Source organism: Sciurus vulgaris (genome assembly GCF_902686455.1).
Source record: "Sciurus vulgaris genome assembly, chromosome: 2".
Lineage (NCBI taxonomy): Eukaryota > Metazoa > Chordata > Mammalia > Rodentia > Sciuridae > Sciurus > Sciurus vulgaris.
The window spans coordinates 36,953,323-36,968,005 of record NC_136462.1 but is presented as its reverse complement, the minus strand read 5'-3'; the positions used below and the strand labels follow the sequence as shown (position 1 = coordinate 36,968,005).

The following is a 14,683-nucleotide window of genomic DNA, read 5'->3' as shown; positions in this document are numbered from 1 at the left end:
ATACTCAGGCAGATAAATATGGAATATAATTATTACTTGGTAAAAAGAGAATTTTCATGAAAACTAAAAATCCATTTTCTCTGCTGCTTTCACAAATTCACTTATGCTGCCGAACATATAAAACTTTTATTTAAGGTTCATTTCAAGCAGAAAGCACAATATAAACATTCTTATACACCAGTTTCCAGTTATTAGTTGGTCTGGTAGAAAATAAGATTGCTTAGGTTAACAAAATTATTTTCTTTCTGTACATTTGTTTTATACAGAAAATATTTTTCTGGGAAGTTGAACTTTAAGTTTTGGTCACACTGAAACAATTACTAATTTAAGAAAAGCATGATGCTTTGATTTTTAAAAAGGTTCACTTAAATTCAATCCATGTCTATTTTTACAATTGGGATTATATTTTCTTGACTTATATATACTGAATCTTAAAAACTGAAGGCAATGTAGACAGTGTCCTTTTAAGAAATCAAAGAGTAACAACAATTAAGATATCAGCAAGATGGCTGATTAGAGATTTCTAATACCTGTGTTCTACACACATACACACAAAAGGACCAAAACAATGAATCAACAACCACATCTGGGCTGATGTATCTCAGGGAGATCACTGGAGTACAGCAGGGAAATAGTGAAGACCTAGTGAAGTAGAGAGGTTAAGGATGACCTCATAGAGAATGGAATAAAACACTCTTTGTCACACTGTATTCCCAGTTAGGGTTGGCTTGGAAAAAGGACACACTTCCCCTATAGTGATAAGGTAAGAAGGAAGTTCATAGCAGCCCCCATTAACATCATGGACACCTGTAGTCTTTGCTGCTAGAGAATCCTGCCCCTTTCCCTGAGCCCAGTTTAGAGAGTAGTTCACATTTATATTACCCTAGAGAAGGAGCTCACATTGTGCACCATCCCCCAAACCCCAATCCAAGCTGTAGCCGTACAGTACCACCTTAATATTGAAGCCACAAGGAGAGAATGTCCTACTCCGGTACTAGTAGCCACTGGCTATGCTTTCATTACACTGTGCTTACATGTGATAATGTACCATTCTCCAACTGAACTAATTTAAGTCCCTATGCCCTGGAAACAAACTGCCTAGAATGCATTCTGCTTTCCACATCCCAGAGACTATGGTGATCCAGTGACTCAATCCTGGCACTGACCCACAAAGCATCCTGTCCCCAGGGAACAGGCAGTTCTGCCCAGCATGGGAGACGAGACCAGACTGGCTATACACAAAGTGGGCAGGCCCACCAGCTAAATGTGTTACTACAGGGGAGCCTCACTCAGAACTGGCAGATCAGTCTCACAAACTCCTATGGCCTAGGCCAACAACATGTTTGCAGGCATAGCTTCTTTTGACTAAAACTTGGTAAGGCCTGATCTGCTGAAGTCATGAACCCTGAAGAATCCAAACATGGAGTTTATTAGTAGAAGTCAAGGAGGCTGGAATGCAGGACAGCAATAACTCCTCACCCTGGGCTAATACTTGTGGGGCATGATGACCATTATTTAGGCTCCAACTGTACTACCTGGTATGTACTTTAGGTGCATGTTTCTTGGCATTTTATGAGAACATATTCTGTTTTGTTACTGGGGAAAATGTCATAGTATAAACAAGTCAGTTGTTTTCAATATGTTATGCCATAGTTAAGATTTAACCTCATGTTGCCCTATAAAAGACGTGTGATTACACAAATGGTATGCCTCTACTTCATGTACAAACACAGAAACAAGATGTATCCCATTTGTTTAAATAAAAATAAATTTTAAAAAAATGTGCTGTGCAAGAACAAAGCAGTCTGCAGCTTTGCAGGCTCCCTACCTCCACCCAATAAACAAATTGTCAATTTTAAGACTCAGAGTCTTCGTGCATAATTGCATGACTGAATGCTCAGCAGTAGATCATTTGAGGCAAAAACCAAAGGAAAAAAAAAATACAAAACAGCACAAAGACTATGCTGTTGAAACCAAAGTCAATTCATCCTACCCAACTGATACCCTAAGACACATCTACAGATGAAAATCTTTCTTTATGAAAGCCACTCTATAAAACTGGAATAGATTAACATTACACCAGATGTATAGTAATTTACACAGGGACACAATACAGATGAAAAAGCAAAGAAACATGACACCATCAACAAAAACAATTCTCCAGTAACTGATTCCAAAGAAATGGAAATTTATGAACTTCCTAAAAAGAAAATCAAAATAATCATCACAAGGAAACTCAGAGAGATACAAGATTACACAAAAAAGACAATTCTTTTTTGAATCCTGAGTCCTGGAGCAACCTGAAATGCAGCCACCCTCTAGTCCGATATCTTGAAAACCCAAAAAATGAAATCAGAAAATTCATTTCCTGAATGAGAAATCCAATAATAGATATCATGAAAAAGAACCAAATAGAAATCTTCAAACTGAAGAACCCAATGAATGAAACAAAAAAACAGAATCAAGAGTCTCCATAGCAGACTAGATCAAACAGAAAGAAGAATTTTAGAATTTTGGAACTTTAAGACAGGTCTTTTGAAATAATCCAGTCAGAAGAAAAAAGAGAAACAATGAAAAGGAGTGAACAGAGCCCACTGGACTTATGAGATATAATTAAGCAAACAAACAATCACATTTTGGAAATTCCAGAGAATGAAAACCTTATTTAATGAAAAAAAGGATGAAAATTTCTCAAGTCCTGGGGGAGATATGGACATCCCTACCCATGAAGCTCAAAGGATCTCATATAGATTTGACCCAGAGGTCCACTCTGAGGCTCTTAGGCACCTTATAATCAAACTATCAAAAGTCAAACACAAAGTTCTAAAAGCAGCAAGAGAAAAGCATCAATTTATATATATATATGAATCTCCATGAGACTATCAGATTTCTCAGCAGAAACTTTTTTCAGGCTAAGAGGGGATAGGATTATATCTTCAAAGTGCTGGCAGAAACAAATGCCAGCAAAGAATACTATACCCAGCAAAGCTATCCTTCTGAAATAAAGGAAATATAAAGTCTTTCCTGACAAGTAAAAGCTAAGGAAATTCATTACCACTAAACTAACTTACAAGAAATTCTAGAGGAGGTGCTTCTATCAGAAGCTAAAGTATGATAATTATTAATGGGAAAACATATAAAAGTATAAATCTCACAAGGAGAGGTTAATTAATGATCAAATTCAGATCAGTACCTTACTGTAAGGATAGAATATAATGTTTCAAATTGCAAGAATGAAGGTTAAAAGTGAAAATGATCAATGATAACTCTATCAGTGATAAGTTATTGAGAAATACATGATAAGAATAGATCTAAGTTAATACAACAAAATCATAAATTTTGCATGTATGTGCATGTTTGTATGACAGCTAGAGTATTATATGTGATCAAAATTAAGTTGTTAGGAACTTAAAATAGTCTATAATAACTACAACATGTGTGTGTGTGTGTGGGGGGGGGGTGGATGATCAAACCCAGGGCTTTAATCATGCTAGGCAAGTACTTACTAATAAGCTACATCCCCAGCCCAACTATATAATTAATATTATATATATACATATATATATACATATATTTCTTCATGGACCTTTATTTCATTTATTTATATGTGATGCTAAGAATTAAACACAATGCCTCACACATGCTAAGCAAGGGTGCCACCACTGAACTACAACCCCAGCCCCAACTGTAACATTTTAAACATAAACCCCAGAGTTACTTCAAGGAAAAAAAAATTACAGAAAATACAGAAAAGAAAAAGAAAAATGAATCAAAATTTATCATTACAAAACCCACTAAATGACAAAGGAAAACAATCAAAGAGGAGGAAAGAAAAAAAGGATCTACAAAACAATCAAAAACCAACAAAATTTTGAATCTAGATGAAATAAACTCTCCAATTAAAAGATACAGAGTTACTAAATGAATGAACACACAAGACCCAACAATATGGGGCCTACAAAAACTCATTTCATCTACAAGAACATACAGACTAAGTGTGAAAAAACAGAAAATGATGTTACATGCAAATCAAAATCAAAAGAAGACAAAGTATGCTTAAATATCCGATAGAACAGACTTTGAGCCAAAACCATACAAAGAGACAAAGAAGGTCATTATACAATGACAAAGGGTCAATTCCACAAAAGGATATAACAATTGAAAATATGTATGCACCTAACACCAGAGCACTTCAATATATACAGCAATTATTATATGTAAACAGACTGCAATATAATGTTAGTAAGGAATGCCAAATATCAATTCTCAGTGTTTTACAGATCATCCAGACAGAAAATAAAAAAAGGAAACTGGATTTAAACCTTATTCTAAACTAAATGGACCCAACATATTATAGAATATTCCACCCTACAGCTGCATGCAGAATACATATTTTTCTCAACAGCATATAGAATATTCTCCAGGTATAATCTAGCTTTGGGAAAAGTTTTTGGCTAAAATCAACCAAAACTTCACCTCGCATGCCTCTTTTGTTTTATTTATTTATTTTTTGTGGTAAAATGTACATACACAAAATTCACCATCTTAACTATTTGAAAATGTATAATTCAGTGGCATTAAATATATTCAAAAGTTTTCTCGCACTCATTTTTAATGGACTTTGTTTTAGTTGTGGGTATTAACCAATGAGAAAAGATGTTGACATGGAATAAACCTTAGAGGAAGCCCAGTAATATCTTGCCATATTTACAACGAAATTCTGATAACCATAGGAAAACTAAGAGTTAACCAGAGGAAAAAGTATACCACTACTAGAAAAAACTCCAAAGTTTATTTCTATTGATAAATACAGCATGTCATTTTCATAATGAAAACATTATGAAAGCTGGATGTTTACTTATCTTTTATGTTGCCTCAGATGGTTAATGTAAACTCTTGTAGTTTTAATTACTAAAACCTTAAGAACAGATAGAGTAATCCCTGGGCACTTCTAATACTTTACATAGAAACTGAACTTTTTCACTTCTGGTCCTCTCTTCCCTTGGCCCCATGTTTTCTGAGACATTTGTCAATATTTGTAAATGCTACATTCCTCCTTCCCTTGAGAAAATTTTATCATTTGTTTCCAGGATAAATTTTGAAAAAAAGTCACATCATAATAGGCGTAAAAGTGAACATGCTGTAATATGGTAATCCCCCTTTACCATTCCAAGCCCTTAGTGAATGCCTAAAATTTCGGATGGTACCAAATCCTATAGTTACTAATCTTTCCCTATTCATCCTAACCATAGATCTTAGGAACTTCAACACATGATTTTTTTTTTTTTTTCTTTCCTTGTTAAGTCAGGAACTTTCACCTTTTCACTGAAGGGAAGCATTTCTCAGCTTCTCTTTGGCATATCTAGCATTCCTACTCTGATCTGGGAACATCATTTAGTCAGGGTTAACCTGAACATAAGCACTGTGATATGGAGACTTGATGAGATGGCTCCTAAATGACTAATAGCTGGACAAAGAGATGGTTCACATCTCTGGTAGGACTAAGTGGGATGAAATGTGATTTCATTATGCTAAGAATAGCATGCAATTTAAACTTATTGTTTATTTCTAGAAATTTTCCATTGAATACTTTTGGACCACAGTGGACTGCAGGTAACTGAAACTAGTAAAAACAAACAGATAATGGGGTACTACTGTATTCATTCAAAAACTGGCAATAAAAGATCAAACTAGACAATAAGTTCGATGAGTTCTTCCTGTGTAAATGTTACTTGTTACAACTTGCTGAGTTTGAGAGAAATAAAGGCATTTGACAAGTATCTATTATAACCCTGTTATTTTAAATTAGTATTAATATTTAACAAAGTATAAATAAATGTCAACAAACTTCTGTGTAATTCAGGGTTCACATTTGCCCTGTCATCATTTAGATAAGAGGTATACTCCCAAAATTCATGTGTGAAATAATGCATGAATGTTCAGAGGTAAAATGATCAGATTATGACAGCTTTAACTTAATCAGTGGATTAACCCACTGATAGGGATTAACTGTGTAGTTACTATGTTCAAGTAGGTTGTGGCTGGAGGAAGTAGGTCATGCCTTGGGGTTTATATTTTGTCCCTGGTGAGCACAGGTCTCTCTTTTTGGTAGCCATGTTCTGAGTTGCTTTCCTCCACCATGCCCATCTGCCATTATGTTGGGCCTTATCCTGAGCCCAGAGCTATGGAGTGGGCCAAACTGAACTTCTGAAATCATGAGTCAAAATAAACTTTTTCTTCTCCAAGTTGTTCTTGTTGGGACTTTTGTCACAGCTCTGCAAAGCTGACTAAAATATTTCTCAATTAAATGTTCATGAATTTTGTCATTACTACTTTTAAAGATGCATAAAGTCCCTTGATCTCTTATTGATTTAGGAAACGAGTGCTAGTTTCTTTCCCATGAATAATTATATTCTAAATTGAAGGACTGCTTATTTTGTGTACCCTTTACTTAAAGTACATGTTTAATCTGCAACTTATTTAGTGTGTGAAGGAGAAGGCCCAAACTTGTTTAGGATCACAGGGCCTGTTAGTGAGCCTATTATTTCCTAATTATTTTAAATATGAATGTGCTGTAGAGAAAAAAGATAAGTTAGAAAGGTAACAATATAAATAACTACTTGCTCTTCATCTTTTTTCTTTGAACTCTCCATTATTTAAAACAAAACACTCAACGGTTTGGGGGCTAAGGGAGTATTGGGGATTAAATCCAGGGAGGCTTTACCACCGAGATTCATCCCTAGTTCTTTTAAAATTTATTTTGAAACAGGGCTCTAATTTGCCATCTTCCTGTCTCAGGCTCCCAGGTCGCTGTGACTATAGGCCTGAGCCACTCTGCTGGGCCAACAGTCTGAACCTTCACAGTGAATAGGATGCGAAATTTTACGTTCCAGGATCAATATAAAACTCGTTAACTATCAAATGGACCCTGAGATTTTAATTGTGTACAAACGCTGGTGATTATACTTTTTTTTTTTTTTTTTGATATTTTGCTCTTCATGTTTGTTTCCGGGTTTTAATCATGGCTGAGAAATGAAGGAAAAACTTATGTGTGTACACGCAAAATATATACAGATATACACATTCATATACAATTTTTTCCTTCCGATATTAAAAAAGGCAGAAAAAGGTAACTAGGGAACCTACATAAAATAGCCACAGGTGACTAATATTTTATAAAAGGCACATGGAAATAAATGGCAACAAAGGCTGTTCTCATGGCATTCTCAAGTCAGAAACAATTGAAAAACAATTTCAGGTGTGAGAAACAACCTTCTCGTCCTCCAAGTAGACTGATGTGTTTCATCTAAAAGCTGAGGTTGGGTCCAGGAAGCATAAAGCCATACGACCATACGAGAGCGGGAGAAAGAGAAGCCAGTTTCTCCATTCCAGTGCCCAGCGGCAGACGCCTAAGCTTCATTTGTGGGGACCCTCTTGTAGGTACTGTCGTGGAGATGGGATCCTAAAGCAAGGTGAGGCCGCAATCCTCCCTTAGGGCAAGGTGACGGAGGAAGCTAGCGGCTATGAGGCGGGACAGTATACCTCTCTCACCGCCCACAGCGGACTCTTGTCACTGTAGCCGCCGTTCTGCCACCCACGTAGCTTTCTAAGCCACCTCGAGGTTCCCTCGAGCCTTCAGCGGAGCGGCCGGTTTCTCCCACGAGCTGCGGAGAGAGGCCCGGAAGGCTGAGCTTGCCTAGCTCCCCAGTGGCTCCGCCGCCTTGGGAGAGGCGGCCAGAGGTGGCGGATAACGGAGCGGGGCCAGACTCGGCAGGGGATTGCTTCTGTCTGGGGCCCGGCTGAAGCTGCGTTCGTGCCTCGCGCGCACTCGCTCCGCGTTCTCCCAGCCAATCCGGCGCTACTCGCGCGCCCAGAAGCGTTCTCCGGTCCTACTCAGGCTGGGCCGGCTCCTTCCCGCTCCCAGTACTCCGCATCTGTGTTCTCACTCCTCCCCTCACTCTCCACGAGTTGCACGCCTCGGGGTGTAGCTCCGCCCTGTCCCCGAGTCCGCCTCCGCAACCTCCAGAGCGTGTGCTCCCTTTTCCCTCAGACTCTTGACAGCTAGGCGCCTTGGGTCTCACGCCCCGCAGAACTGCACGCGTATCTCTAGCCCCGCTTCGCCGCCTCCGCGCGCTCCCCCAGTACGGCCACCGCGTCCCCCACCACCGCTCGCCTCTTCTCAGCTGTTCTCGGGGTCGCGCCCCTAGCTCCGCCCCCTCCGCGGACCCGCGCATTCCTGGCGCGGCCTCTTCCCCACGCAGGCCACTGGTGCTCTGCCGCCTCCCCCCTTTCCCCGCTCGCCTAGCGCTCTCCGGGCGCCCTCGCTCTCGCGCTCTCCGAGGCGAGCGCGCTCCCGGCCCGCGCGCTCCGGGCTCTGGCTTCTCCCGGCTCCTGTCAGTGCGGTGACTGCGCTGGGAAACATGGCGACCGAGGGAATGATCCTCACTAACCACGACCATCAAATCCGTGTCGGAGTCCTCACAGGTAACCGGGGGAGGAGGTCCGGGACCGCCGCAGCCGCTGTCCCCGACTTGCCTTGGGCTTCTCGCATGTGGTGGCCCTTCTGTGGCCTCGGGAAGAGGGAAGGCTGAGGAGGGCGACCTGGGGGTACATTTTACAACCGCCGAAAGCTACTGGAGGTTGGAGTGTTTCCGCGTGTTCCCCTGAGAGCTGGGGCAGGCCCCGTGGGGTGTCAGGCCCCAGCGCCTAGGCAGCCGAAGTCCCTGGCCCCCGGGGACCCAGTAGCCGGTGCGGCGGGCGCTGCGGGGCTCCGCGCTGCCTGTGCAGGCGGCGGGATCCCGGCTCCGCAGTCAGGAGCACGCCGCTCGGGCTGGCCAGGCGCATCCTCAGCTAACGCTCTTCAGAGGGGGGAATCCCATCTCCACCCCCTTCTCCCCTCCCCCCACCCGGCGGCCCCAGGCCGCTCTCGCTGAGCTTGCTTTGGGTAGCGGCCGGACAAGACTCCGGTGTTCACAGGAGAACTGTGCTTCTCCTCAGGCTGCCCCTCTCGGGCCGGGTACCCTCTCGGCCACCCATGGGACACCCCTCGCCTCCCCCGGGGGCTGGGAAATGGGCTTGGGTCCCGACCTCGGAAAGTGCCTGCATTCCGCCTGTCAGAGCGAAGGGCCGGCTGCCGGCCTCCAGCTCCTTAGCGAGGACCGGCTGCAGGCTGCGGCCGGAGACCCGGCCCTTCTCACCGAGGTGGAAGGATTCCCCTGCTCGGGCTCCTTTCTCCCCCTCCCTTCTGGGAACCCCCCACCCCCCACCCCCCGGTGGATGGTCCCGAGGCTGGTTAGGAGCGCACTTTTCCCGGGTGGCGTTTCCCTCCCTCGCGGAAATCGTGTGTGCTCTGCATGTCTGATTCCGTTGCGTTGTATTTGGGTAACATCCCTCAGTTTGGCGATAGGCAGTTGCTGCAGGGTACGACTTCCAAGATGAATAGCAAGCCGATTGTAGGGGTTTCTGCTGTAGTTCTGTAATTGGCAGGGTTTGTGTGTAATTGAGTGGCGAGGCGGGGGTTAAAGAACTATATTTGGAATCCGAGGGCTTAGTTTGGAGTGAAGGAGATTCTAGACTCAGTGCTGTGATTTCGGAAAAAGAAGCAATGTGGATGGGAATCCTAGTGTCTCCCCCACTTCTTTTTTAATTTTTTTTCCTTGTCAAATTCTGACAGGTTGAGACGGTGCTCGAGAAGGGACTAAACTGAATGAGAGCTGATTTTATTATTAGGTAGAAAAAATATTTCTGGGACTGCGGGAAGATGCTGAGTTTAATGTAGCTACTGAGTTTTATGAAAGGAGGATACCCACTGCCCCCTTTCCTCTCTTAAGGAAACCGATTGCCCTTCATTGGCATTCTTTGCAGACATAAGAGTGATTTATTGGATTTTCCTAATTCAGAGCCCTGGGATACAGAAACTAGTCTAAACCAGTTGTAGGAAAGGGAACACCTTAAATCCAGAAGATGCATGTTTCTGTTTTGATACTGAAAGTGTTTTCTTGTGTGAGGATTCAGTTGTATCTCAGAATTCTCAGAGTTGACATTGCTGATTTTCAAAGAATCCGATCATGGTATGTAAAAGTGTATACTCTATATCAGTCCTTAACTCACACTTTAAGTTTTAGCCATGATTTGAAAATTATAATAGTGAAGAATAATAACAGTGAAGTTTAATAGGCACCAAAATATGTAAGTTGTCCATGAAATGAAAAGCATAGATATTTATTAGGATACACTCTAGAGATTTTTTAAAAGAGCATTTTTTGTTTGTTTAAGCTTTCCCTAATATTTTTATTTAATGAATCATACCTTGGTCAAGTGACACAGTAGGTAGGTATTGTAAAGAGTGTTTTATAAGAAATAGCCCTTACTTGGTATATAACTACAATTCAATAGAAATAACATTGATAAGCAAACAACTGAACAGTATGTAATTACTGTATAATAATTGTCTAAATATGTTACATATGCATTTTGGAACTAAATGCAAAAGAATTCTGTACTCAGATGGATTAGCATCGAATGTAATTACCTGAAGGGAGAATTTAGTACATTTACCAGGGTCAAGAAGAAACTGACATTTTTAAGGAAGTCAGTAGCAACTTTATGAATAATATGTAGTTGAAACTGAGTTTCTTGAGCAGGATAAAAATGCAACTTGAAAAACCCAGGTGGAAATGATAGGGTGGCATATTGTCAAGGTGAGAAGATAACTTTGACAGTGGAATTAAAGACAGTTTGGAGAAGTTGTATCATGAGAATGAGGTACAGAAGTCTAACAGGAGAACTATAGGTCAGGAATAAGAATGTACCTGAAAGAATAAAAAGGAAGCTGCGAAATGCGGAAGAAGTAATAGAGGACAATAGAATTTGGTGATAAAATGAATATTTAAGCTCAGAAGTTACTCCAGGGCCTTTTCTTGAAAAGTTACAAAATAACTTTCAAGTTATTCAAGAGAATAGTAAACACAGTCTTATCTACTATGATGAAACCTAAAAGCCTAGAGAAGTATCAGGAAAGAGCACTACCTATCAGTCTGTGAACAGTGCATTTATTACACACAGCTTAATTTCTGTAGTCTTGACGTTCCTTGTGATTTTTTGGGGGAAAAAAAGTTAAAGTTATATTTTGGAATTTTGTGTATTCTAGATCTTCGGGTGCTAGCAATATCACCATGTAAAATTATTCTGTTTTGAACTTAAGTATTATAATTTCACTGAGTTGAAACTGGGCGCGGTGTTGCACACCTGTAATCCCAGTGACTGCGGAGGCTAAGGCAGGAGGATCGAAAGTTTAAAGCCAGCCTCAGGAATTTAGCAAGGCCCTGAGCAACTTAATGAGACCCTGTGTCTAAATAAAATATAAAAAAGGGCTGGGGATGTGGCTTCCCTGGGTTCAGTCCCTTATACAAAAACAAACAAACAAACAAACAAACAACAACAAAAACCCAAAAGACTGAGTTAAGGTTTGGGTTATATAGCTCAGTGGTAGAATGCTTGCCCAGCATTCACAGTGGGTTTAATCAGCAAGACAAAAAAAAAAAAGAAGAAGAAGAAAATTGAATTAACAAGCCAAACTTAAATGTAGTTTTTACAGGTTATAATTTGTGACTTTCTTATAGGTGGAGGGCTTGTTTATAAAATCTCCTTGGCATTTTTCACAGTAGTAATTTTAGGTATTTTTATCTAAATTTGTTTTCCAAAGTAGTGGAAAGTATGTCTACCAACATATATACATTTTACAATTTGTTTAATATTTTGGTGAAATTGTATTGTTATTTTTAAAAGTTCCTAATTGACTTTTTTGTGACAATTCGATTACCTGTTGAAAGATATTTGTATTTTGGAAACTTCGTTCTCTAGATGTTTTTGTTATTTTCATTTCGGTTGTGAATTCTGCAAATATAGTACATAGTCGTTGGAAGTTTCTCACTATGTAAACTTAACTGTGTTATAATTTTGAAAAAATGACAGCAGAAAGTGAAATATTTAGGATGTTTCTTGTTTTGCTTAACTATCTTGAATCATTTAAGACCTAGAAGTCAGACTATAATGTCAGACTATAATGTTGTATGGATATTTAGTTATACTAATTTTTTATTAGGTTGTAGGTGGAAACATTTTGTGGCGAAGATTATTGTTCCTTTCTAAGAGCATTATCTTTATTAATAGCTATCTTTTGTTCATTTGCCAGAATGTAAGTTATGTGGTTTTTGTGACCTAATCTAGTTTTTAATATTTCTGTTTCTAATGTTCTCTGTTTGTATTACTATTTATAGTGGAGACTAAAGATGATTTGATGATGAAGTGAGACAAATAAACCAGTATCTGCTTCTTTTAAACCAGAGATAAGATGTAGGGCAGATATAGAATTTTTTTTTAAACAGCTTCCATAGTAATTATGGTCAGTCTGAACTATTATGTAGCAGGCTCATTATATCTTGAATGTGTCACTTTTCACCTAATTTTTGTATTTTATATGAAGCTATTTATGAAGGCAGCACATTAGTTCAACTACTATAAAAGCCTCACAGAAATATTACCAGGAAAATAATGTATGTAATATAGAATTATTTATGTTGCATTGGCTATTTAATGTATAGCTGCTATTCGTGGCTAATGTTTGGTACCAAGGTAAGGATGATAATCTGTTAGTTTTCACTAATAGTGTCATGGGTAAGAAGATGCAAATTTTAGGAAAGGGCATATTTAAAAATAGTATTTTTGCTATAGTAATAGATATGTTTATTGCACTAACCTATGGATTTGAAATCAGTAAGAGGTATTGGAACAAATATAAAACTGGGAGTAGAGATTAGATTAAAGGCTAAATGCAAAGTAGAACATCAGAAGTGTTACAGTTACATAGTTACAGAGAGTATTTTAGTTATTCATAGTCATTCAAAATCAAAACCATGTTCTAAAGGCAAGGAGATGCTACTCTTAGAACTCTGGAATTGTTCAAGCATTTATTTTGTTTTATTCCTCAAATTTACCTTGTATGTTATTCCATTATCCTTTTCTTCCTCCTCTCCTTCCTTCCCCCCCCCCCTCTTCTTCCTCCTCCTCCTCCTTTTTTCTGTACTGGAAATCAAACCCCAGTGCCTTGCATGTTCTAGGTGAGTGGACCACCACTGAGCTACATCTGTAGTCCCAATATTTTCTGAAAAGCTCATTTACTGGTAAGGGTATATAAACAACATATCTTTGTTTTGAGGATAAATGTTGTCACAAGTGGGCAATTCATTATTACAAACAAATGTATCCTGCCAAATGGAATTCTATGTTCTGTTAAACTTACCTCTTAAAAAAAATTTTTTTTAGTATTAACCTGTATTACTTGTTAAAAAGAAACCTATTTCTCCAATTTGATTATTCTTTCATTAATTTTTGTTTGGAAGCAATGTATTAGAGAATTAAATGTGTATTCAGAGTAAGAAAATGTTAAATTAATTTCTAATCAATGCTATCATCATTGGCTGGAGACTTTGTAGACTGTTAGTTGCTATGTAGTAAGAATTTTAACTTTATTAAAAACACATATGACTATAACTATTTGACTTCAAACTGAGTATGTAGTAAAGATCAACAGTATGCTACTGGGGAGGAAGTGATGACTAAGAGTCTATTTTACTCTTATTGCTGATAGATTCCTGAATAAGTTGAACAGCATGCTTTTTTAGAAGTCAGTAAAACAGATAAAATCTTTATTTTGCTTCTGTAAAAAGGATTGATGGGGGCTGGGGATATAGCTCAGTTGGTAGAGTGCTTGCTTCACAAGCACAAGGCCCTGGGTTCAAATCCCCAGCACTGCAAAAAAACAAAAACAAAAGCAAAACAAAAAAAGGATTGATGAACAACAATAAAGTTTATTTGGAATTTGAAATGTTACAAAAAGAAATTCTGAAAAAAGTAATGTAACCACAAAGGATTTCTTCCTTTACATCTAGACTGAAAAGAAAAATACCAAAGATGTTTACTTAAATTGCATAAAAGTAATTGGAACTATAGTCAATATGAATAGCATGTAATTTTATATTCATTAAAATAAATTTTTGAGTGACCTCTCCAAAAGTAAATGTCTAATGAAATATTGCCAAGTGGAAAGTCCATCCAGGTTGTTTGATGAATTCACAAGTTAACATGTATTTAATCAGTTAATTTAACTAAGTAAGTAGAACTTCTTGAAAGTTTTGTAATTAAAATAAAGAACTCCAGTAATTTGCACAATAACTTTGCCAGTATTTATACACCTCGAAAGAGTAAGATTAAATCTACTGTACTTTAAAAAATTCTTAACTTGAAAAGTAAAGGAGCAAGGAAATGAGATGTGAAAAAGTGTTACCCTCATTTGTGCCCCGCTTCTCAGTTTGCATACATGGCATTGCATCAAGGAATACTCTGTGACTTAGACTTTAAGATATGGAAACAAACAATATTTTTTGAAGTATCAGTTTTACGCAAGTATTCATGTTAAATCACTCTGATAGTAAGTAAGAATAAGTGAATTAGGCACAGAGTAAAGTATTGACATGGACTTTTAAAATGAAATCAGATATTTCAAAGAAATTTCAAGTGAACCCATTATATAACTTCTGACCTTGTCATTCCTTTCTGGTATTTTGGTGCAAATGTTTAAGGAGCAGGATTCACAGAAAGAATGCTTAAAGACCCATATTTTAAT

At 38.8% G+C, this 14,683-nt stretch overlaps 1 protein-coding gene across 1 annotated transcript in view; it reads left to right on the top strand.

The window, feature by feature from the left end:
• Nucleotides 1-8,279: 8,279 nt before the first annotated feature.
• GPHN (gephyrin) overlaps nt 8,280-14,683 on the top strand; it is a 709,158-nt gene continuing 702,754 nt past the window's right edge. Inside the window, 1 exon segment of the mRNA XM_079127200.1 lies at nt 8,280-8,484. Within this exon segment, the coding sequence (XP_078983326.1) occupies nt 8,421-8,484 (64 nt within the window). The 5' untranslated portion in view covers nt 8,280-8,420.